General features: G+C 40.6%; 2 protein-coding genes across 3 annotated transcripts in view; one reads left to right on the top strand and one right to left on the bottom strand.

Annotated features, from left to right (window-relative positions):
- Window positions 1–21,358, top strand: part of rols (rolling pebbles) — a 69,528-nt gene that overhangs the window by 29,932 nt on the left and 18,238 nt on the right. For both annotated transcript variants that reach the window (XM_019057146.2, XM_072300126.1), the window contains 5 exons: window positions 14,076–14,270; window positions 16,182–16,327; window positions 17,402–17,495; window positions 18,053–18,169; window positions 20,434–20,811. In XM_019057146.2, the coding sequence (XP_018912691.2) occupies window positions 14,076–14,270; window positions 16,182–16,327; window positions 17,402–17,495; window positions 18,053–18,169; window positions 20,434–20,811 (930 nt within the window). The remainder of the gene's footprint in view (window positions 1–14,075; window positions 14,271–16,181; window positions 16,328–17,401; window positions 17,496–18,052; window positions 18,170–20,433; window positions 20,812–21,358) is intronic.
- LOC109040990 (glutathione S-transferase 1-1) lies at window positions 6,629–11,397 on the bottom strand. Its single transcript, XM_072300125.1, has 5 exons — window positions 10,984–11,397; window positions 10,059–10,117; window positions 9,550–9,691; window positions 8,558–8,722; window positions 6,629–7,477 (listed from the first exon to the last, which is right to left on the bottom strand). The coding sequence occupies exons 1-5, from the start codon at window positions 11,122–11,124 to the stop codon at window positions 7,328–7,330; spliced, it is 657 nt and encodes a 218-aa protein (XP_072156226.1). The 5' UTR covers window positions 11,125–11,397; the 3' UTR covers window positions 6,629–7,327.

Genomic DNA, 21,358 nt, shown 5'->3' with positions numbered 1-21,358 from the left:
TAGGCGCGAATATGCGCTGAGCGCGCACCATAATGTACGCGCAATGCGTCAAGTATTCCTACAGTCTTGTAGGCGCTAATATGAGTTCCGCGTCACACGCGGTTCAAATATCTGATAATTTTTGTGAAATATGTGCATGAATGTTGTCAAAAATACATGTTTTATTAAGAGAAATTTGGCAACTCTCGAATGTTCATACGGCGTTCTTCCTTAGCACGGTAGTACTAGTAGCTCACCCAAAACATCGTCGAAAGGAAGGGATTTCAAAACTCGCTGGCGAGATTCCATTCTAATTCTTGTAGGAGATGAATTTCAAAACTTGTTTCTGGTTTGTTAATATTAGCCTGAATGGAGAATTTGCACGCAATTTTTTTATTGCTTCATCTGAAAGTGCCTAATGAGCTGAGTTCGCAGTATTTTTCATAATTTTTTTCTGACATGGGAAATTGGAGAAAAATTGATTTAAAAGTGAGAAAATGTGCCGCCTTGTGACGTCATCTGGCGGCATTTCCCATTTAAACACATGTATTTTAGCAGAATCGGTTATTTTGTCATATCTCCTCTAATAATTGCTCAATTTATGAATCAAGGGTATCTTCGTGTTCAGTTCACTCAGAGGATTCCACTTAAACAGGAAATTCATCAAATTTCAGACCCTTGCAAATTCTCCATTGAACTTAATGTAATCAAGTCGTATTGTGGAAAATAAGAGAAATGGAGATTGGGTGTAGTTTGTTCTGAGCCCAACCAATTTATTCTATTTCGTCATAAATTCGCCCGGTTTTAGTCATCAAAAAAATTTAGGAAAAAAACTGCAAGTTTCGGTCACTTACTACTTTCGAATGACACCAAAAAAATGAGTTAATTGACTCATTCTTTCGAATAACCACGCATAGCTATGCCTTGCGAAGATTGAGCATAGTAATGCTAATGCATCATTGTTCTCAGTCCGCTAATTGCGAGTCATACCTTTAGTCTTCAGCTAATAAACACACACAGATCCCACATAGCCCATTTTTGTTCCCGTGATCTATTTATTTAATGAGGGTATGGAACGATATTAATGCGTGTTTTTTGAATAGGCAACTATTTGCACTCCCTGGGAGGTGTGTTTCGTACGCAGCAAAATTGAAGGTGAATATTATATGGACGCAATACCAGCACGTTTACAACTTCGTTAATTCATTCAATCAAAGTTCATGGAGCGATACACTTGCGTAGTACTTGTGTGTTTTTCGAGTAGATAAGTCGTTTTATCCCTCAAAAAAGAACGTAACTTCATTTTAACGCTGCCGAATTTCCTGTCGCCAATTGCATGTTTAACAGGAAAACTTGGGCTTTTCTAACTGAAAATTTCACCGGTTTTTTCTGATCTCATGTATGTATGAATAAAAATGTTCAATGCGAAAATCGCAGAGGTGCAATCTTGTAAAATATTAAATTGTTCGAGTCAGTTTTGCAATATTGGAATGGAGTTACGTCCGTTCGTCTGAGAAACGACGGAGTATTCGCGCTCCCTGGCATGCTTGTTGCATATTTGGTGAAATTGAAGGCAAACCTTCGCGCAAATTGTGCGTTAAGCAGTAGATTTTTGACATTTGTGATATGTTTAAAGATTTTATGAGATCTCATCGCCAATAAGTTTATTCTCAGTTGACTAGATCTATTCTGCTGTGCCAAGGAAAAACGCCGTATGAGCGTTTAGGCGTTGCCAAATTTCTCCTGGCAAATCACCAATTTTCAGGAAAATTTTTGAATATCTGTTTACCAATTTCTAAGATAATTTTGTTCGGAATTTCATCTAAAACCATCGAAAATTTCAAGCAAAAATATTCATAATTTTCTTCAAAAATAAACATTTCATCAAAGGAAATTTGGCAACTCTCGAATGTTCATACGGCGTTCTTCCTTAGCACGGCAGTATTCACGAGGAGCGTTTCGTCGTTGGTTTACGAATCCCTCGCAAGGGGCGAAAAGGTCAAAAATTGGAAAAAAAGTACGTTACATAATATTCGCCGGCCTCGGTAGCTAGCACGTCAATCCTGTCGTACAAAGAAAGAACGGCGTATGAACATTCAAGAGTATACAGATTTCCCCGGATAAAAAGTGTACTTTTGAAGAAAGTAATGCCTATTTTCTCTTGAAATTTGTATATGTTTTAGATTGAATTTTTAACTGATGCGTCCGAAAAATTTGAAGGAAGATATTCACAATTTTTCAATAGTGAATTCGTTTTGTATCGACGGAAATTTGGGAGCGTTTGAAGGCCCGTACGGTGTTATTCCTTAGCACGGCTGAATTGTTCTTGCCATCGAAAAACCACTACTGTGCGGCGCACAGTGGATCGAGTCAATAGGAGAGGTCGGATAAAATTTGGAAATTTTAAACGCTTATAACTCCGTTCATACAACACTTTGAGGTTCTGAAAGCGGTTTCATCGGTTTCCTCGTGAAATTCTCTTCTTACAGCACCCCTTAAAATTAAAATTGTGACGAAATAAACATCAAAATTTGCAGTTTTAGTAAAAAATTTCATGTCCGACCTCTCTAATTGACTCGATCCACTGTGCGGCGTCCCCATTCCCGTCGGCGGGAGCCGAAGAGACGTTGTTCCTTCTTTATGGAAGTGGTCGCTGGTCGTTCGTTCGTTGGTCCGGCTCATCTTTTTATACCTCTGCGCTGTGCCTTGCCTTGCCTTTTCCGTGTCCCTACCCGGCTCCCTTGCTTGGCCGCGCGCGCTGCAGTTCCTCGGGTCGTTCGCCGAGCCGCAGCTCAACCCGCAGCCGCAAGAGATCAATTTCTTGTACTCCCGTCCATAGGAAAACCGCCGTGTGAGCCTTCAGACATTGCCCAACTTCCTCTGATAAAGTACGAATTTACCGGGATGAGTTGTCAATCTTTTTCTGAGGGTACACTGGAAAAAAAAACAAAAACACATTGGATCTAGAGTCCAGACTCTTGAAAACATTGACAAGAAAAAGGACTCTTGATTCAATCAGATTTAAGCTTAAATTAAAAGGAAATCCTCTCAAATTAAGAGGCTGGGTTCTTGATTTAAGCAAAAATCCGATTGAATCAAGATTATTTTTTCTTGTCAATGTTTTTAAGAGTCTGGACTCTAGATCCAATGTGTTTTTTTTTTCCAGTTTATGAATTTGATCGAAAAATAAAACTATGAATCGATCGACGTGAACTGATAGACATCGATTCGATCGAAAAATTATTACAAAGACGGTGTCGATTCGATCAACAGATTATCGAAAAGACGGTGTCGATTCACTCGACATGAATCGATCGAATAATAAAAACGCGAACTGATCGACGTGTTGCGATCGAAAAACCCATGAACCTATCGACTCGATTCACTCGACATGAATCGATCGAATAATAAAAACGCGAACTGATCGACGTGTTGCGATCGAAAAACCCATGAACCTATCGACAAACCAGTGAATCGATTGAAAAAATATGTGAGTTGATCAACAAAACCCGTGAGTCGATCGCCAAACCCGTGGACGCGATCGATAGACCCCTTAATCCATCAAATTTTTTCTATCGGTTCTCGTCGATCGATTCACGTTTTTATTTTTCGATCGATTCATGTCGATCGAATCCATTTCTCCGCATCGTTTTCTCCCAATTATTCAGAAAGTTTTGTTCGCAAGTCTGAAATTTTCAAGGAAAAATATGCATACTTTTCCTGGAAGATACACGTGAAATCCCTCTCTTTTTCAAACGAATTAATCTCCAAATTTAATGTATTCTTTCCTTGTCCTAACTTTTAATTTTATACTACCTTTTGTGACCCCTATACTTTTTAAATTTTTAAATTCTGTACTATATTTTGATCTCTCGTCTAAGGTGTTAATGGCTCAATTTTTAAAAGCACCAAATTAACGTATCTATCAACCAACCATGTTTTATCCGAGTAAATTCGGCAACTCTCGAATGTTCATGCGGCGTTTTTCCTTAGCACGGCAGTTTACGTTACAAAAAGGGGGACTGGGGGAGCTCATTTTTGCTGTGGCAACTTTAAGTTGATGAAGCTCAAGTCGACGCTGGGCAACGGCTCGCGGACAGCTCACGCGACTGGAGCCTCTCAAACGAGTTTTCACATCATGAGCCTGTCCTCTTCCTGTGTGCATAACGGGAAACTAATGTAATCACTGTTATCGAACTCAGGATGGTGCCTCGGATGAAAATTATGGAGGCAGTTTAACGTTGCAGCTTAGGCGAAGGATGGGAATGTTTAGCTCCCAAAACGCGTTTCAGAGTTATTTTTGCATTCTTTTTTTCTATTTTTATATCTTCAGCGCAAATCGTCGTTTCCCTCACGAAAGAACGTAACTATATTTCAGCGTTGTCAAATTTCCCCTCTGCAAATCGCAGTTTTACCAAGAGAATCTAGGGCGCTTTTAACTGAAAATTACACAGAATGTTCCTCTGATCTCATGCAAACATTAGACACATTTTCAACGAAAACTGCGCAGGTACGCTCCTTGAAAAAATTAAATTGCTTGAATCAATTTCGCAGCTTTGGAATTGAGTTACGTTTCCTCGTCCAGGAAACGACGAAATAGGTTGACGCAACTTAATTGGCGAGTTCGCGCGATGCTTGAAGTATTCCTGCAGTTTTGCAGGCGCTATCTGCGATCGTTTCTCGCTCAAATAAGTGTACGCAACTTAATATAATCGACAAGCCCGCGTGATGTTTGAAGTATACCTGGAGTTTTGCAGGCACTTCCCGCGATCGTTTTTCCGCGAAGTTTGAAGTTTCCTAAATTTTTTCCCCGTGGATGAGGTTTCTTCTCACAGATCCGGTCGCAATAATTATGAAACAACAAAACTTTCTTGCATATCCACAACAATGAAAAAGAGCTTGGCCTCTTTTTCGCTCACTCAGAGACTTTTACGCAGAATAGAAAAGTTGAATGGGGCGAAACGCGTGTTACTTTTCAGAAGGTAAAATTGCGTTTCCGCTAAATGAAGGAGAGCGTGACTCTTTTCGGCTGGCCAAGAGACTTTAATGCTGCGGCAGAAAAGTTGGATGGGGCGAAACACGTGATACAACTTCCGACTTCCAAGCAGGTAAAATTCCCTAATCCCTAAAATGAAGGAGGCTCTCTCCGGGACTTTAACGCAGAAAGACAAGAATGAATGGGGCAAAACGCGTGATACATCTATTTCGACTTTCAAGCAGTAGGTAAAATTGCATATCGACGGCGCGGCGTAAGTCCACAATCACATACCTCGTTTGCGGTGTCTGAAAATCTCCGCCTCTATGTTATTTTTTTAAAGGAGAACAAATTGACATCATTCCTTGAAGTTTTTGCAGAATTTTCTTCGCCCAGAGAAGAAAAATCACGGCAGCTTTAAAGAATTGCCGTTGAGTAGTTTTCCATCTAAAAAATGAAGTATGACAGGAAGTCTGCGACGGCGTAAATCGAGTTATGCAATTGCTGACTCACACCGTCAATATCCACAAAATGAAAAAGAACATAGTGTTTCATATCATCCCAACTATTACGCTAGTCAAACGCAATTTTCGCAGTTCGGTTAGCCGAACGTTCAACGTTCGATTCGTTTTACCGAACTTGTGCGGTTAAGAGAATTGATGCAAGAAGTTCGGACGAAAAACACTGCGAACTCAGCTCACTAAGCACTCTCAGATGAAGCAACACAATTCTTGTGTGCTTTTCTCCATTATCGCGTTGTGCTTCATATTGAAGCTTTAAGAAAGCAACATTTTTAAGTGTAATTCATCTTCGTTCAAGAAACCGTTCTTTTGAATCATCGTTCGTAATTCGTATCAGATTGGCGCTGATTCCTTGATTTAAAGATCCTCGTCCCTACCTCGCAGCATCCTCGTCGAAATCGGTTACACGGCGTCAACCCGCTACGATTTATGAATGAGTCGTACGTTACCTTTTCTCGCGTACTCGGCCGCGAGAACCGGATCGTCTTTCAAATTTGGCATCCGGTGGTTTCCTCATACTCGCGCACCTTGCGCTCCGTCTTGGTCGAACCTCCTAAAAAACTAGTTTCGCGATTTCCCTCGCTGACAGTTTCGTCCTGGACAACTTCTCAACGTGCCGATGGCCGCGGCGACCGATGAGGCATAAGCAACACTTCAACCCGAATCTGCATGTCGAGGAGAAAGCTGTCTCTCCGCTCGAATTTCGCACTTCCAAGTCAGAGGCCGAGCATCGGAATTTGTACAAGCGTGTAAAATCATAATTTTTGATGCGGAGTTGGGGGATAAGGGTTCATGCGGCTTTGGAAAATATTCCGTTCTTATGCTTGCCCAGGACATAATTGTTTGGGGTTTCCTTAGGGATAAAGCACTAGAAAACATATCCCGAAAATACGAATACAATAGGAAGAAAGTAATTAATGGGTGAACAAGGCAAAAAACATCAAAACACTCTGACACACATCATTAAAAGTTCTTCCTGCAGTAGAATGTTCTTGCCCTTGTGTGCAATGTTGTTTTCCACATGTGAGTTGGAAACATAATCATGATGTGTCTCTGCTGGCTCTTGAAAACTTCCTCACAATTTCCATGGTAAAATTGCTAAATATCGTCAAATAAAGTAAAATTTGAAAGGAAGGCATACTAGGAAGCCAGGTTTTTGATAAAAAATTTATTTAGAAAGTCAGCATCACATAATCATAAATGAAAGAAGCAGTTGTATCTCTCAATTTACCGTAAAAGTTCAACGTGTAGTGTAAACAACTCGATTGTGAGTTTATTACAGAGAAATAATTCTAAAAATTATCGTATCACTAAATTTTGCTGCATTTAGCAAAAATGAGCTTAGCTTTGGGTACTATTTAAACCTATGAAGAAGAGTCAATTACTAGGGTGTCTGCAACGAACACCCTAAGAATCGATTCTTTATCACAGCTTCCAATGGGGAATCATTTATAATCAACCATTCACGCCTCGCCACTAATCAAGATAGTACCGAGAGTAAGAGCTCTAAATATTTTATCCTTCTATAAGATTTAATGTTGAAGATAAAGTCTGACCCCTATTTTCACACACAAAAATTCTCATTCCTCATTTTCTCATTCCTCGATTTTGATGCTGGGTAAAAAGCGAGGTAGTTACGGCGGCTAGTGACCCCCTGTGTTTAATTCCTATTTTCACACACAAAAATGCTTTTTCTTAATTTCTTTATTTTGAATGCTAGGCAAAAAGCGAGGTAGCCGACTAGTCGTAAGCTGGAAACTTCCCTCAACTCGGATTTTCTCCTACAAATAAGGCTTGCTTGGTTCCTATCTGTTATTTTTCCTATCTTTTCAAAGTTATCCATTTTCTACCTCTACTTTTTCTGGGAGATCAAAAAATCCCAGAATCTTTTGAACTGGGCGGCTCCTTTTCCGTTGATTTCTTCGTAATCCGGGATGACTTGTTGACACTTCGTGTACCACCGGTCGATATTCGGGTATTTTTTTAAATCAATGCCAACCACCTGTAACAATGAAGTCGTATGACAGCTGAGTTCGTACATGACTTCGCACTCAACATCATAAAATCTGACAATAGGCGTGCGAAAGTAGAAATATTATTTAATGTCCTCCGCGAGGTTCTGTTCAGGCCGAGGTTTACTTATGAATACTTCTTATTGTTTGTTCTAGTTGACTTTAAAAGTAATGAATTATTCTAGATCACTTTAAGTTCTTAAAATGATAACTGTTTTTTGGATTGCATTTTGCAAAACGGAAACAAGAACATTCCAATTACGCTAAGATTGTGCAACATTTTTTAGGTACCTCGCGAATATAAACGTATCACCTAAACAAGTTTTATCTTTATTCTCAATTAATAAACCACGAATTCAAGACCAAAATTAATTTTGTGCATGATTCCAGAAATTTCATCGCAAAGAATAAAAGTTGCACAATCCTAGCCACATTGTAATGCTCTTGGTTCCTTTTTGCAAAATGCAATCTATTTAAGAAATTACACTCCAGGATCCGAGAATCACGATTAAAGTGATGTACGTAAGCACGAAGACTCGCATTTTTGGAAGGCACTGTATCATAGGTAATTCGTGCTTTTTTGAGACTCTCAGTTTTCATACAAGTACTTTATCAAGGGAAAAACAAAGAATGAAACATGAACGTTTCCAAGGCCAAAAGTAACATAACGGTCGTGATGTTCTTCCTCTTAAAACAGTGCACACACTGAAAACTGAAATATCTTGACCGATTTAATTCATATTTCACAATTCGTTGACACCATTTGGACCGAGTTTAACAGAAAAGAACCAAGCCACATCAGCTATTGCCAAGTTTAACTGGGCAATTAATTTTTTACGAGAGAACGTTTGTTCGGATTTCTTTGAAAATTTTAAGGAATTTGCTTCGTACCATGGAAAATTTTCACTGAAATTTACACAAAAATCCGCACAACCGTTTTCATGTAAAACATTAAATTAGCCGATTAAATTTGGCAATATAGCTGATGTGGCTTGGTTCCTTTCTGTTTAACGCGGTCCATTTTGCCTCTGAAACTTTGAGGTACTACACTTAAGTACATCGTTACTTACGTCATAGTTGGCAATGTCGGCCACGAGAGTGACATCAGCAACAGATAGCGAATCCCCTGCCACGAACTCCGCTCCATCCAGTATTTGTTCCAAGAACGGGAAATTCTTTGTAATCTGTTGGAACTTCTCCTCGTCTACGGGTAAATCACCAAGAACATGCTGCTTCTGCGAGAAAAGCAAGGAGAAAAAATTCTACTTTTTGCAAGTTCAATACCTGGTGGACGTACTCTCTCGTTTGTAATAGAGTCCCTTTATACTGAGAGTCAAGACAATTCGGCTCATGGATGTCACAAACGGGAATAAAGATTACAGAAATTGAACGTTTTTCGTAATCTTTGATCGGCCCATTCTCAAATGCCTTTCTCCGTTCCTCCTCTCATTCCGTTTGTTCCTTGCCGAACCCGTAATTTCCTGGTCCATTCCAGATTATAATCTTTGCAATCGGTAAAAATGTAATCTTTATTCCCGTTTGTGACACTGTGGAGGCCTAAAATACGGGAACCAATCAGAAATGGATTCAAATTGTCTTGACTCTCAGTATAAAGGGACTCTAGTTTGTAAACCCACCCTTAAAAGTTATCCATTCGCTAAAAGAAACTAATTTGCCTAAATCTAGTGGTAGGATATCATATCCCAGTTTTTTTATAATTTTATTAATTTTATTGTTGATGTTTTAAAGCTTTAAAATTATCCTCTTAAAATGTATTCCACAATATTTGGACTAGATTTTGCAATTTAGAGCTATAAATTCTATCTCATCTGAAAAAACACGTATGTGCGTAGAGAAATTAATGGCACATACGTTGTTTTTAAACCGGGCCGGAATTTATAGTTCTTAATTGCAAAATGTAGTCCATTTGATCATCAATAGTAAATCTAACCCCTTAAATTGTGTGGCTCAACAGCCCTGATGCTCTATAAATCGTTCATTATCGGGTTTATCAGCCAGTTAAAATGATTTTCGCAGAATTGAAAACTTCGCCATTACTTACGAAATAATCCCTTTTCGGAGTGGCTATCTTCTCCAAGTCAAAGTACAATAGCTGATCTATTCTAGCTCTTTTCTGGAGATCTTTCGGATACAACGAATCATCCTTGCCGTATTTATCGGACAAATACGTCAGCATTACTCGACTAAAAAAAGCAAGAAATAATAATTACAATCTTTGTTGGAAAATAATGTAGTAAAGGTTGTGTGCATACACGAAATAATTAAGTATATTGTCTAACTCCATGATTTGTGCTGCGATGGGTATTTATTCAACACGCTAGTTGGTGTTTATAAGGTTATTCTTTTCCATCCTGAAACCAGTTTCTCCTCGCAGAAGACCAGTGTTAATTTAATTCCCCCCTCCTCAACTCCCAAAGTGCGTATACGCACACACACATACACCCTCACGTGATCACACACTCGTAAAGGTCCTTTTTTGAAACTGATTTTTGATGAATCCTCCCAAGATCCTCTTATAAATAACGACTTTTTATCCGTCGAGAGGCTTACCTTTCATTCAAGCGGAATCCATTGTCGTCCAGAACAGGCACGGTATGCTGTGGATTTATCTGGGACAAAAAAGAAAAATCTGATCTTCATGAAAGAATATCGCCGTAAGTCCAAATTTCCAAGGTGCAACCGCAATTGGAAAGGGATTTTGGTGAACAATTTTGAGATCTCCTGTATTTATAGACAGTGGGTTGGAAATGTAGCCAACGGGCGTCTGTATTATGTTCTTAAAGTTGTAAGTGGCTTCAGATTTCGATGAATGTGTACCCTTAACTTGTCAGCTCTTGCGTCAAAATACTTTGTATCCGCTCTTTTCATCAAGTAGCTCATGATTCGTTCTTTTCATCTTAATTTTCTCGTATAAAGTAATAATTTTCCTCATTTTCAACATGTTTCATGCATACCATTACACAAATGAAAATCTAGAACTACGCAGTTTATGCTACACTGGAAAAAAAAACACATTGGATCTAGAGTCCAGACTCTTGAAAACATTGACAAGAAAAAATACTCTTGATTCAATCAGATTTAAGCTTAAATCAAAAGGAAATCCGCTCAAATTAAGAGGCTTGGTTCTTGATTTAAGCTTAAATCTGATTGAATTAAGAGTATTTTTTCTTGTCGATGTTTTTAAGAGTCTGGACTCTAGATCCAATGTGTTTTTTTTTCCAGTGTAGTTTGAACAATAAAAGGCTAGTGGACTGTGAAAGCTTTTACAGAGTACACCATTTCCTTGTTGCTCACAGCAAACTTCGTAATCAATAGGTTTTCATTGATTGTAATGTGCGCCAGCTCTGCAATACAACGCGAATCTGTACTACAAATTTTTACTAAGTATTAAGTACTGTGTAGTAACAACCAAACATGTCTGACGTTATGTGATTAACATGTCGATTGCATTATTTTACAGTACAGCGATACTCACCTTCAAAAATTCAGGACTCATTTGTTCCCCTCGGCTGATATCCACGAGTTTGAGGTTCAAGTCTATCCCTATGAGTTTAGCGCCCATCAAAACAGCGCGACAAGGGGGACTAGCCAAAACGTAATATAAATCAACAGCCATTGTTAACCGCAATTCAACGACGATTTTAAAAACTTTCGAAGTCAATGATGCGAACAATGTAGGTGTAACGAACTATCGCAGGCTCGCGAGTTGACCCGATCACCAACAACAGAACAACACCCAACGTCTAGGTTCTCGGACAAGAAAAAAAAAATAAAATAAAATAAAAAACGATTCCTCCCGAACCTACTTGTTGATCACAGTTAATAGTTGGCTTTGCTCTTGGCGGAGCGACGATGACTGTGGTTAGATGTTGGGATGCCTAACCACCGCTTGTGATTCCTCGCGTCGACCTATCATTATTCACTCCCGCTCTGCACTCAAGGCCGCCCGCGCCATGAGGAACTTCTCTCGCTCTTCTACTTACTTATTGGAGCCTCTAGAAATGTGTTGAAGAGACGAGCTGGGGCCGAATTTGTCGGGGGAAACGGGTGTAGGCACTTAGCTCTTTCACACCGAAAAAAAAACTCCAGCCGTGGGAGCCGCAATTACGGGCTATGTAGACATACCGTCCGTTCCGGGCTCAAAGGCCAAAAATTCCGGCTGCTGGAGCCGTAGCTTCGGCCTCTGAACCCGGAGCAATCTAAGCTATATACGCCTCCAGTAGCCGGAATTTTCGGCCTTTGAGCCCGGAACGGACGGTATGTCTATATAGTCATAATAAGACTTTTTTGTTGTATAAAGTTTTTCCCCTAAAGTATCCCGAGTCGGAGCTACGCCCCTTCCCCCCTCAATTTCGGAATATAAATCGTTTCTCCTGAATTTTGGCAACGGTTGTGAGCCAGATCTCATAAAAATTTGTGCTCCCCTGTTTTTTATGCCCTGAATTCATAAATGATCTTAAAAAAAAATTGAAATCTCAATTTAAAGAGGGGGTTTGGGGGTGTTTCGGCTTCTGTAGTCTGGCCGTTTAACCCTGGATCACCCTGTATACTTCAAGCGATCATAGAAAGTGACTCACACAACAGATGCATTCCCGAGGAGAAAATGAGCTACAAGAAAATGTCACCTCCAAACGCGATCGGTGGGGCAAGGAGTGACAAGCTAATGCATACCGTGGAGGAAACCATGCGGTAATGAGGTATGCGCCAACGGTATGACGGTATGGCGTCTTCCACAGCCACAGTATTTTCCAAAGGGCAATATCTACCTTTCATCGTCAAATGTGGACGCAGTGGTTCGACTTGGGGCCCGATTTTATTATTTCTCCGTATTCCATAAAATCCGATCACCTAAACGCGCGTTCTCGAACGTGTAGCAATGGGTCAGTAGTTGCGCTATTCACAGAATCGTGTCTCAGTAGCTACTCTAAGTTCTTCTAATTGAAAAATGACAATTAGCTTAAAAAAAAATGGCACCAATTGATGCGATACCTATAGCGCATGTCATTCTGACGCAAAATATGGCGTCCGTCGAATCACCTTAAAACTCTACATTAAAAGAGATAAAATATCCTCGATGAATGTTTTTTCTCCATCGCTCAGAATTTCTTGGGGGAGGGGGCGGGGGGGGCAAGCCCCTCCACGGCCGCATCCCCCTTCGCACGCCCATGTATGCCCGGCCGATAGTGACTTTCAGACGAAGCGCCACGTTCTTTCAGAATCGATTGCCGAATATTAGGCAAGATTTTGGCGGGTTCATGGACGTGGACGTCGAGGCTGGAAGCTTTCGTGTTGCAACTTGTCGGGAGTGAAGAGCGCTTCAGTAAGGAGAGCGGGTGGGAAGTGGAGTCCACTTCCAGCCCAGGAGTTCAATGAGAGGAAGTGGGCCCTGGGCGGGAAGGAACCTGGAGGGGCGGAAGGGGGTATTTTGCGAACGGCGTGGGTTTGTTGATTGTGTCGCTGTATGTACATCCACTTGCAACTTTGCAGGCTGCGTCTGCGTCAGGCGTCGCACGTGGGCGAGCCGGTTGAGGTCGCCCCGTAGCGGAATGAACGGTGGTCCGCCGAATGGATGCCTTCTTGTCCGCGCCGCGCCATCCGGTCTGCAAATCCTCCGCGCGCCGCCGCACCAATTTCCGTCCGGGCAAAGGCCGCTGCCCTCCCCGTAACGTCTCGCTCGTTCGACGTAAATGGGGCATGCGTGCGCCCTCTCGAGTATGCTCGGGGTGTCTCCAGGACTGAGAAAACTGAGAAAAGCGTACGGGGGAAATGAGGGAATTTGACCACCGTCTGGAAAACCGGGAAAAGTCAAGGGCCCAGTGTTGTCGGCTCTTTCACATCGATGGTGAACAGTGTTCGAAACTCACAGGCGCCAACGCGCCAAATGCGCCTAAAAAATCGGCCATGGCGCCTAAAAAATGAAGGCTCTGCGCCAACGTGGCCCCTAAAAATTGCCCCTTAAAAATTTAAAAGATTTGCCACAGACAGAGTTGCCACACAGTCTGGAAATATCGGGAAACATCAGTGAATTTCAAAAATTCGGGAAAAGACTGGAAATGTCAGTAAGAAATTGTCAAGTCACCTTTATTTGCTTTCTACAATGAGTTGACGTTTCGAACGACAAATTTGCGTGAAAGATATTTCAAATTCAGGAAAACCTGGAAAAGTCGGTAAATTTGATTTTGCAAATCTTGTAGACACCCTGATGGTGACACGTGGGAGAGTGCTTGTACAGGGTGTCTAACATCAGGATTTTCCCGATTCTTCAGGATTTGAGGTCAATCAGGATTTAAGGAAAAATCGGCCGTAAAATCAGGATTTGAGAAAAGTCGGCCGTCCGATCAGATTTTTTTATCGAGCTATTTTTGTGAAGTTTCATTCGTCTTGCGTGAAGTCAGGATTTTATCAGGACTTGGAAAAATTATGAAATCAGGATTCAGCAGTTAAAAATCAGGATTTCCCAAAATGAAAAAACTAGGCACCCTGTTGTGTCTGAAGTTAAGGGCCAAAGTATGGAAATTATATTTTTACGTGTGTTCTAACCGGTGTCGTTTGATGTGCGTGTTGCAGATCTCGCGGCCATCAGGAAACTGCTGGAGGTGGAGAGCGGTTGCGGGAGTGCGGGCGGCGTCTGCCCCACCTGCAAGATGCCTTTTGACAAAGGCAAAAAAAGGAAGCTCATCGACACCTGCGGCCACGAGCGTTGCTACTCTTGCATGTTCCGCAACGAAAGATGTCCATTGTGTGTCGCCCAGGAGACCACTCGTAAGTATTTTGCTTACCAAAATAACCCTACGACACTTTAAATTGACTCGTTTTGGGTCTAGTAACTAGTACCAGTGGCGCAGCTAGGAATTCTTTTAAGGGAGGGGGTCTTCGTGACGGTAAATTTACATTATTTTGTGTACGTCCCTGATAATATTTTATGTCTGAAAGTAAGTACCTCCAAAAGTGAAGAAAAAGTACAATTAGCGAGGCTAAGGGGAAGGGGGCGTAGGCAAGGGGGCTGGACCCCCCCCCCCCCTTGTCTACGCCATCTTGTGTCTTGTGTATTTTTAGCCTTGTTTCCCGTTTTTTCCTCCTTGTTTTTTCCACTGTTGTCTACACCACTGACTAGTACAAGCAACTATTACTGTTGCAAAGACTCTAAAATGTTCTGCTATAGGATGGGTATGGATAAGGGCCGTTTTGGGGCACATCCTATGGCTAAATTTTCTCAAACCTACGATTTTTTACCCATTGAAGGCCTACATTTAATGGAATGCATTAAGATTTGGTCATTTCGGTCCCTTTTCGGGTCTCATACTGGCCTAATTGGACTACTTTTGCGATTAGGAACTATAATTTCTGTCTACGGAACCTTAGGCGCGTCTGGACGCGGCGTCCTGGACGCCGGCGGAAATTCTGCTACCGAGTCGAGGGCGAGAAGACGCTCACATTTTGGAGCACGGCACCTTAGGAGCGGAATCCGTGGATTTTTTCCGCTCTGTCCGCCGTCAATTTCTCGAATTTTCGTTGATCGGACAGTATGCTCTGGGCCGCGAAAATGGCTGTACGCGCTTTTTTTTAGGAGGGTGTGGATTCGATCGACAAAAATCGACCGAAAAATAAAAACGTGAATCGATCGACACCAATCGATGGACAAATTACTAAAAAACGGGTGTCGATTCGATCGACAAAAAATGTGGATCGATAGACGAGAAATGATTGACAATTAAAAGGAAAACCGGTATCTAGTCAATCGACATGAATCGATCGAAAAACCAAAACGTGAACCAATCGACGTAATTCGATCGATTCACAACTTGGTCGATCGATTCACGGGTTTGTCGATCAACTCACAGGTTTGTCGATCGACTCATAGGTTTTTCGATCGATTCGCAGGTTTGTCGATCGACTCATAGGTTTGTCGATCGATTCACAGGTTTGTCGATAGACTCACAGGTTTGTCGATCTATCCACGGTTTTGTCGATTGATTCACGGGTGGGTCGGTCGATCCACGGCTCTTGTCGATCGATTCACGGAATTTTCGATCGATTCGCGGCCTTTGTCGATCAATTCACGGCCTTTGTGATCGATTCGTGGGTTTGTCGAACTAAACACATTCAAAAATCGGTAGGAAAGGCAGCGGACTGAGCGGAATTTCTCGGCGTCTTCGCTCCGATCTGTTCGCGACAGATCGGAGCGTCCTCGATCGGCGTTTTCCGCAGCGTCTCTTCGCCGCTAAGGTGCCGTCCCCGCGCAAAAATCATTAGACAGATTTATCGGCGTCTGGACGCCGCGACCAGGACGCCGCGTCCAGACGCGCCTAAGGTTCCGTACCTTTAGTGCAGAAACAACGTGCGTACCATTAGTTTCCCTATTCACATAAGTGTTTTCACCGTTGAGCTAGAAATTGTAATTCCGCATTGCAAAATGAAGTCCAGTCACGGGTCTAAAGGCCGATTTTTGCGAAAAAAAAAGCTAATTTTGCGGGTTTGCGGTCGAATGCCAAACAATTTTCACTTCCTCCTAAAACGTTGGTTAAGAAACATGTATCAGAATGCCTTGGCTACTGGTCCACTCCCAGCATTGTCCGAGAAATGAGGAGCTGGATAAACTCGTTTCCTTTCCTTTCCTTCATGACGCAATTTATCAGATTTTAAATCATTACGGACTTTTTTTTTCGATTCTAGCCATGCCGGTAGCCAAGAAGATGACCGGATTCACTCCACCCCCAACGCCTATGCGCAACTCTCAGCTAGATCTCCACGCGGACAGCACGGAGCAGTGCCCGCCCCCACAATACTCATGTCGTCCTAAGCCAAAACTAGCATCTGTCGTAAGTTCAACATCTTTCTTTCGTCACGCTTCCCTCTCCTCGCATTCTATGTGGCGTAGAACTCTAACTTGCAAAAATGAGTCTCAAGGACGACCCTTTAAGAACTTGTAAATACAGGGTGTCCCAGGATTAAACACGAATATTGAAGGAGTCGATTCCTTGGGTCAAAAAAGGACGCTTTTGTGGTATAAACTTTTTTTCCGAAAACGCTCTTCCTGGGGGCCACGGCTCCCTAAAGTTAAAGAAAATAAATCGTCTTTTTAACTCTGTGACAATATTTATCAACCAATATTAATGAAAATTGGCAACTGGGGTTGATTTTTAGCGTTCTTTAGATTTAGTGTTGAAAAATATTGTGATAATGTATGTTGCGTTTTTTCGCTATGACTCATCGTTTTCGAATATAAGGGACTAATAGGGGATATTATGGGGATAATGGAGCCCCAGGGAAAGCGTTTTTGGAAAAAAAAGTTATACCACAAAAACGTCTTTTTTGACCAAAAGAATCGACTCCTTCAATATTCGTACTTAATCCTGGGACACCCTGTATTTCATTTTCAGGGTGGTGCTTCTCCTGATGCAGGACCATTTTTTATAAAACTCAACCATATAGTTCAGGAGCCTCCAAGCATGCATTAAGAAATGATGAGTGGGTCAGGTGGGGTAGAGAAACGAAAAAAGAGGGAGAAATGATTGTAAATTGTTTAAGTATCAAGTTGTAACGAGTTGGTACAACCCAACTTGGTAACTCGTAATTCAACCATTTCAAACAACATTCATCAATATTTTTAAGAACTGAGATTCTGATTGGTAATGAATTTGCGGGGCGCTTATCCAACATACTGGAGAACAAATCAGGCATATTGGGAGCCCATGAAAAAGTCAGGAATTCATCTGTGTAAAGTATAAAGTTTGAAACTTGTGGAAAACTTACGAATGTACTGCAAATCATGCAAACTGATTCCAAAGTAATTTATTTAAGAATTGTTCACACCTAAAAATCAGGAAAATAGCTTAATATTTCGAACGACCCGAAAATAAAAAAAAAATAATTTCTTTATTTTTTTCTTGCAGATGAGAAGTTATGATGGTGAAAATTGGCCATCCGCTCCAAGTCGCCTGCCACGACCTACCAGGTCAATACTCGAAAATGGTCCTATGACACAAAGTAAGTAACTTACGTTATTAATTGTGAACATCTATTTGTGAAAAGGTATTTCTTGTAATCATCACTACGTATTTATATTTCGAATTTCCAATTGTCATCGCTTAATTTAACCGGAGACAAGTCCTGAGACATTCCTCTTGGTACTCTGACAAGCCACTTTTCATTTATTTATTTCTATTCATTGAAAATCGATTTGTGTAAGTGATTGACTGGCATCATTAATCAGTCATATTGCATTCATGGTTTTGTTTCCGTCATAAGGACGAATAAGAAGGAACTTTTAGAAATTTCAATGTCAAAAGTGGAGACTTGCTTGTTTCCTCAGCATACCATTCATTCCTCAATATGCTCAGTGCAGAGAGCTCCTCAAATCTAAACTAGCTTGAAAAATATACTTCATCCGTCCTAGAAGAACTGTTTTATTTTTAATTGCAATTCAAGCTTGAGAGCCTAAGTCAGTGTAATGAGAAAATATTGTACAGATCAGTACTTTAACGCCTTGAAACGAAGTTTTGCTTTTTCTGTTCTTTTTAACAAGCCATTTTCCTTCTTTACAGGCTGCCCTACTCCACCTCAAAGCAGAAGAAGGTTCTTCCTAAGTCCTAAAACTATGAGGAGTCCTTTTGCTTTGCGAGGCAACAAAGTTCAATCCGTAGACAGCAATGGTCTTTCAGGTAAATATAAAAATTACTCCTCTTTTTCTTTATGTTTATTTTATCACATTTCCATCCTCTAGAATAATGAAGAAATGCTTACTGTTTGAAGAATTTTGTTTCTGATAAACTTCATATCCATCTCTCCAAAACGTGACACTCTCTGTTTTTCTTTTATGGACATAAGCCTTGAAATATACATTTCATTTATAAAGTGAGCTTAGCCTTTGATACAAACATGTAACTCGCTGAACAAAATAAAATGACTAAAAAGTTAAAAAATTAAAATTTGGTCACTCTTTTGCACATATATTAAAAATTAAAATCGTCAGACTAGTATGGAGATCTTGGCCTCATCATCAGCAATCACTGACTTGGTGCGGATCGCTGATGATGAGGCCAAGATCTCGAAACAGGTCTGAAACGGTCGAAACCGGAAATGATTTTAATTTTTAATATATATGCAAGTGAGTGACCAAATTGTTTTAATTTTTTAACTGTTTAATGATCGTAACTTTGTTGCAAAATTCTACTTTTGAAATTCAGAACAAGGAGCAAATGACGTAGAAATAATACATCAAAGTATCATAAATGACGAATGATGGGTTTGTCTTAGATTCAGGCGTAATGTCAGCATCAGTGTCATCTTGCTCTTCATCTTCTGAGTATCGGCGTTGGCCCTCGCAGGTTTTCAGCAAGATCAAATCACTGTGGCTCAGTAGCGGAGCCGTTGTTGGTGCTGGCTTCAACCACCTTCTCTTTACAGGCTAGCATCTCATATCAGTGTGTTGTGTGCTGTTTGCTCATGGCTGTTCTTAAGGCTAACTTGGTAGTTTTCTCGTCTGGAGTGTGTTAGCTAAACGCAGCTCAGAGTTGCATCTTGATGGTCGATATTCATTAATCAATAATCACTGACGAATTATAACATCAGTTCAAAATCAAAATTCAATGTTCTGACCATGCGTATCAATGCACTCAAATGTTTTTTTTTTGTTTTGTTTTTTTTTTTTGCCCACCCATAAGTATCAACCATCAAAGCACATGTCATGGATTCTGCAACTGAGTGTGTGTAAGCTAATTTTTGCCTCTCGTCAGCTTTCAAATCATTTAAGTTTACTAGGATTAAAAATGAAATAACACATCCTCTAAGTTAGTCGAACGTAATGTCAAATGATTTTTATTTTGAATGAGGGTTTTTAGCTAATGGTAATACCAAACAACGCCAGATTAGCCCTATGCACACCCACTTTTCCTTCTTTTTTTTTTTGTCTAAACATCTTTTTTGTGGGGAGGGGAGTTGTTGTCATCCAGTGATGTGAGCATAAATCTTAAACTGAAGGTGTTTTTTAAGGGACAATAAGGTATAGAGTTGTAAAAAACTAAAAAAAGAAAACTATTTAGATTGCCTCATGATTAGATGCGACTGAATAATCTGGTACAGAATTGATAGACAATTCTAACAATAAATCATGAAGTGGTTGGAAACATGTGCGGAGCCTAAGGATTTACCTGACTCTAATATAAAATACCTCCCCTGGTTTCATCAATAAACTTTCTGAAAGCATTTTAGGGAAGAAATGTCTAATATGTGAATCAGCATAATCACAAATATTATAGTAGTACCAACCCCATTCCATTGCTGTTAGCTCAATCTGCTTTGCCAAATAGAGAGTCGAAAGTTGAAAATAGAAAAGAGTATCCGTCATGTATATTATGGGTCAAGTTTTGTAAGTTTTATAATTGTGTGAATTGTGTGTGGAATTTGTTGAATTATTTTCATCCCCTAGTTTGTGAGTGAGTTTTTGTTTTGTCATCTCTTCTAACTTTTTCTCTTTTGAGTACCTTTGTGTCTTCTAACTAATCAGCTAGATTGAAGTTTCAAACAACCTAGTTTTGCCTTGGCCAATTTCTTTGAAGAATTAAGCAGAAATTTTTCTGTCTGAGTAAAGACTGCTCGACCATTTGGTGTCAGCAAAACTGATGTTGTACTCTGAAATCTTTTCTCTGCTGAGTCTTGGCAAAATTGCAGGTATACCAATATTTGGATTACATTTTGCAGTAAGGAACCACTATCTCGGGCTCTTCCATAAAAGCACCTTTCTCCATAGAGAATCCAATGGCAAATATGTTGTTCTAAAATGAGCTAGAAATAGTGGTTCCTTATTGCAAAATGTGGTCCATTTAGCACTTCCTATGTCCTGGTTTTGTTTTTTCTCCGTTTATACGTGTGCAATCAGAGAATCCTGTTTCGAAGTCACTGATTATTTGCTTTTAAATGTTTGCAGATGAAGAAGCAGGGTCCTTGAAGGGATCAGAGAAAGAACAAGATCCAAAAAAGTCGAGCCAAAACGATTTGTATATGCGTCTGGGACTGTTATTGGGAGAGGGAGGGCCTACTCCGCTGCGTCCATTTCGCAGTGGTCCTCAGGCTTCAAGCCGAGGTGGTGATTCTGTCTGCTCGCTTACCAGCCTGGAAGCCAACACCCTTGCCTCAGACAACACGAGCCCAATTTCAACGTTAACAGGCTCCTCAGAGGTGGAGGTTCACTCCCACAGCCATGAAGAGAAGAAACAGCCTCTGACTGACAGTGTCGGATCTCTGATGTCAATGTCCAGCCATAGTTGCTCGTCCAGCCCTCTTGCCAGGAGGCACTCCATCACCAGTAAGTATCCTATCTCTAGAGTGTGACTTGCAGTTGTGCATGCAAAATTAAGTGCGTGAGCAGTTTAATTTTTCCTCTCACCTTTTCTGTCCGTCATACAGCATTAATGATGTTTACTACTGTCAGACATTAATTCTCTTTATTTTTCAGTTCTTTTCTTACTTCTTTTTTTGCTCTATCTTCCTCCTCTTATAGGATAGATTAAAATCCGAAAATAAAAGTGATCACCCTTGTACCATTTCAGTACTTCAGTAGTGAATACAATCAAATTTATACTAGGAAGGGTTCTTAAATTCCTCCATCAAAAATGTGTGATTCAGGGCATTAATAATTTTTCAATGTTGATATCATTGGCACCTGTGGCTTTACATGCTTAGATCACTCTTTAGTTTATTTTGAATGCAATTTTCTCATCATCAGATTTTTCTCTTTCTTTTCGGAGGGGGGGGGGGGGGGGGGGGGCGGGCTACAACCTTTCCTTCATTTGCTTTGAATAATTTCAAAACATAGGTACAGTTTCTCAGTTATGGCTCTCTCAATTTTAGAA

The sequence above is a fragment of the Bemisia tabaci genome, chromosome 4, assembly GCF_918797505.1.
Source record: "Bemisia tabaci chromosome 4, PGI_BMITA_v3".
NCBI classification, from domain to species: domain Eukaryota; kingdom Metazoa; phylum Arthropoda; class Insecta; order Hemiptera; family Aleyrodidae; genus Bemisia; species Bemisia tabaci.
This window is presented reverse-complemented; position numbering and strand designations above follow the sequence as displayed.